This window comes from Pinus tabuliformis, chromosome 9 (genome assembly GCF_031772625.1).
Source record: "Pinus tabuliformis cultivar Carrire ecotype Pingquan chromosome 9, CPIR1, whole genome shotgun sequence".
NCBI lineage: Eukaryota > Viridiplantae > Streptophyta > Pinopsida > Pinales > Pinaceae > Pinus > Pinus tabuliformis.
In genome coordinates this window covers 193,907,101-193,911,022 of record NC_142307.1, presented here as the reverse complement: position 1 = coordinate 193,911,022, position 3,922 = coordinate 193,907,101, and the positions used below count along the sequence as shown (strand labels likewise).

Genomic DNA, 3,922 nt, shown 5'->3' with positions numbered 1-3,922 from the left:
AGCTATATGACGAAACCAAATCTTCATCAAAGGTTCGAACAGAGTCGAAATTTACAAAATCTGGGCCTTGGATAATGACCAAATTCATATTCCAGTTCGAGGAAGCAAGTTGACAGAAGAGCTTCATGATTCCTTTGTAGGAAACTCATAGACGGTTATGATATCATGCGTTTCTCCTAATTCGGGTTCTTGTGAGAATACACTTAATACATTGAGATATGCAGATAGGGTTAAAGGGCTTTCAAAGAGCAATAATATGAAAAAGGATCAAAGGACAAGTAGTTCAGCTCTCCCTCCAAAGGATTTGTCTTCATCCCCACCTTTTAGCAAATGTAGATGTTGGTAAAAGGTCTGTGGACAATCCGCATTATTACAGTCAATCTGAAGAACTTGGAAGGCTTCCTTCTAGTTTGTCATCGAGTTATCCCTTTAATAGCAGAGAGGAAAGTGGGTTTTCAGGTATGGTTGAAAACAATAGAGTTAACATGCAAGAGGATAGTGCGGGTCCTGTTACAAGTCAAAATTCCTCCTCTTCAGCTATGAATTCTTTTGATACATATGGGGATGAGAAGGTGCAGAAGGTTTCCCCAACACGTCGGAAGGTAAGCAGAGAAGAAAAACTGGACAAACAGATAAACTGGACATCTAAAGAAGATGGCAAGTTTGAGGCATTTAATGCTGTCAGAAAGCAACAACAACAATTTAAGGAAGATCTTGCTTCAAATAACAATGCTCCCAGACTCAGGGAAAGGATACAAACTGATTATGATAATGATATAAATGCAATACTTCAGGAGGAGGAGGCTTTAATAGAGGCCCACGGGAAGGATATTGACGATACAATGGATCTAGTGCGTGAGGAAATGAAAATTTTAATAGAAGTTGAGCAACCAGGTAGCCTCATAGATGACTATGTGTCCAAACTAAGTATTGTGTTATCACAAAAAGCGGCTAGTCTGGTGAGCTTGCAAGCTCGACTCGCAAGGTTTCAGAACCGTCTCAAGGAGCAAGAGATACTTAACCTGAAAAAAAAATCATACGCCAAGATGCCAAAACTTCACCAGCCTTAAATTGCATAGCCTCAAACTACGATTGATTCTTGTCAATGCTTAGCTTTGTCCGACTGGACACTTATCAAGATTCATATTCTTGATATTCGCCCCTATCAAGTATCTTTTGTCCCGCGTTGCATTGCCAATGTTGTCTTTTGCCTCGTAGAAGCCTTTGTGCATTCTTTATGCTATCACGAGGTTGATCGAGTCACTGACCGATCATCCTGAACCAATGGCTCCATTTGCGAGGTTAGTTTCAAATATTCCTGCAGCTTGATCATAAGCATGTGCTGAGAATCACCAAGATGATCACTGCCACATAGTTCGATGACTTCATGCCTATGCGGAATCATGCAGGCTGTATTCTTCAGATTCTTGGAGATTCTGATGAACATGAAGTTGTGTAGCAAGTTTAGGAATTCTACGTTAATTTTGTTTCCATTGCAGCGATACTTCTTCTGGTTACACGATTGGCTCACATTAATTTCTACCTTCTCAATAGCACCTCACGTGTCCTTGCACGCACCTTTCAATAACTGGTAGCAAATCTATGGACTCACATAGGCCATAAGAACCAAAATCAAAGCTCTGATGCCACATGAAGAAGAATCACAAAGCGATATAACCATATGCATAGCAAATTAACACACAAAAATTAAACTGGCGGAAAAGGCAGAGAGCCATCATGTGGTCTCTCGTGGTCATGTAATTCACATTATTCAAAAAATTGAATAATACATTTAAATACATAAGTAAGTGGTCTTAAGATAGTGTGTCTATCTTAGAATCACTTGGTTGAGACAATTTCTCAACTTACACACTAATTTAGGAGAGCTAGTTGGAGAGAATCTCTCATCCAAACTACACTCCTTAGTTTGAGGAATTCTCATGATTTTATTTATTTAATTTAATAATTGGATTTATTATTGATTTTTAAGAGAGTGAGGCTAACAAATGGGATGACTTGATGAAACGCCATGGAGGTGGGGACGTGCTTAGGATGACTTTCGATGATGATTTTTTTGCCTGGTGGGACCAACAAATCATCGCAACTGATGACTACTCATATGCTAGTATGGATTTCTGAGGAGATACAGACTTAGTGTTGCCACCAAAAGCAGCACGGGGAGACAAAGGTAATAATTTTTTAAGTTTTTGTAAATTTTTAAGATTTTTTCTTTTTTAAATATGAAATGAATTTAGAAATATTTTTTATGGGACAAAATACTGACAAAATGACCATGTTCCAAATGTGGGTCCAGTGAGACCAGATGGATTTCCAAGGCACAGGCGTTTCGGAAGAGGTGTCAAAGAGGCAGCAGCTGAGACAGAGAGATTCATATATGCAGTTTAGAGAAACTTGGTGAGACTGACTCACCAAGTACCTTTGATAGCCATAGAGGATCTACTTGAGGAGATGCAGTGCCGCGTGGTAGGGGTACCATGGGACTGAGTCCGCATACTTCGGCGTGTAGCCAATGCAGTAGTTAACTTTTTAGCCGCTCATCTTGAGCTGGGTCAATAGACAAACTAGACATGATTATGGGCATTTCATCCCAATTTTGTATATTATTTTTTGAACACTTTATCTATACACAGGAGATTTTATGATATATATACATATTCAAATTTTTTGATGTTTGTTTAATTAGATGAATGATTAATATGCCAATATAATGCTTGATTAGCAATAGAGTCTGCTAATGAATTCTCAAATCGTGGAATGTGAACATATGTAATATAAATAAATGATCGTTGCAACATTCTCACTCTCAAAAATTGGCGATATAAATAAGGATCACTAACCTGATATATGTTATTTAATTGTGACACCACTAGCTATGAATCTAAGTAAACTACCAACAAACCAATCCCATAATAAATTTCTTCGGATAGTAAATTAATAATGGTAGTATATTCGGCAATGTTATTTGAAGCAGGACCAATACATACTCCCCTTGACACCATCAACTGGCCAGATGGATAATAAATCACCCAAGTTGTGGAAGCAAGATTCTGAGTGTGCCAACTAGCACCATCGGCGAATCCGAAATATATCAAATCATCCATCAACACCTGCCAAAGAAGATCAAAAAATGTCGATATCACAAAATTCCAGACAAATATGTACAAAAATACAATATATACAAACAAGCAATTGCTCGACCAGAACCTAAGCAAAATACTTTTTAAGGTAGATCCCATTTCGGGGCTCCGCCAACTTGTTCCCTTCAAAATCAATCAACTCATAGGCCCCTTTCCCCAAAACTTGCTTGACTACAAAGGAATTGTACCACATAGACTTGAATTTGCCTGCCCCCAAGGCATCTTTGTCTTGGTCATAGACTAAGACAAGATCGCCTTCAGAAAAAACCCGAGGATGGACAGCTTTATCATACTGAGTTTTAACCCTCTTCTTATGGGCCTCGTTTATTATGGCAGCATCTCGACGTTGCTCATCGAGATGTTCCAAATGAACGAGGCATTCTTCGAGACTAGATGTCTCTGGAAGAAGTTCTATAGCTAGCTTAAGGGATGGAATTTCACATTCGATAGGAAAAATAGATTCCAACTCGTAAACTAATTAAAAAGGAGAAAAACAGTGGCAGTCTTCACCGAGGTTCGGTATGCCCAGAGTTCCGAGTACAACATGATGTGCCAATTGGAGCGATTTTTGTCAATTATCATTTGCAGTATAGTCTTGAGGGACTTATTCACAGCTTCTACTTGCCCATTGGCATGAGGACAATTTAGAGACGAATGTTCCTACCAGAAGCCCAACTTGAGCACCTATTCGGACATCAGTTGATTCTGGAAGTGACTGCTATGGTTAGTGAAAATATCTCTTGGGATACTAAATCAAGAAATAA

At 38.8% G+C, this 3,922-nt stretch overlaps 1 protein-coding gene across 1 annotated transcript; it reads left to right on the top strand.

Annotated features, from left to right (window-relative positions):
• Positions 1-330: 330 nt before the first annotated feature.
• LOC149147799 (kinesin motor protein-like protein) lies at positions 331-1,070 on the top strand. The gene has a single exon (XM_089441954.1). It carries the CDS (start codon positions 462-464, stop codon positions 1,068-1,070), a length of 609 nt encoding a protein of 202 aa, XP_089298080.1. The 5' UTR covers positions 331-461.
• Positions 1,071-3,922: the final 2,852 nt, after the last annotated feature.

Bases quoted from the DNA above. Each gene is read 5' to 3' on its own strand.
- LOC149147799 (XM_089441954.1), top strand. From the start codon at position 462: ATGGTTGAAAACAATAGAGTTAACATGCAAGAGGATAGTGCGGGTCCT.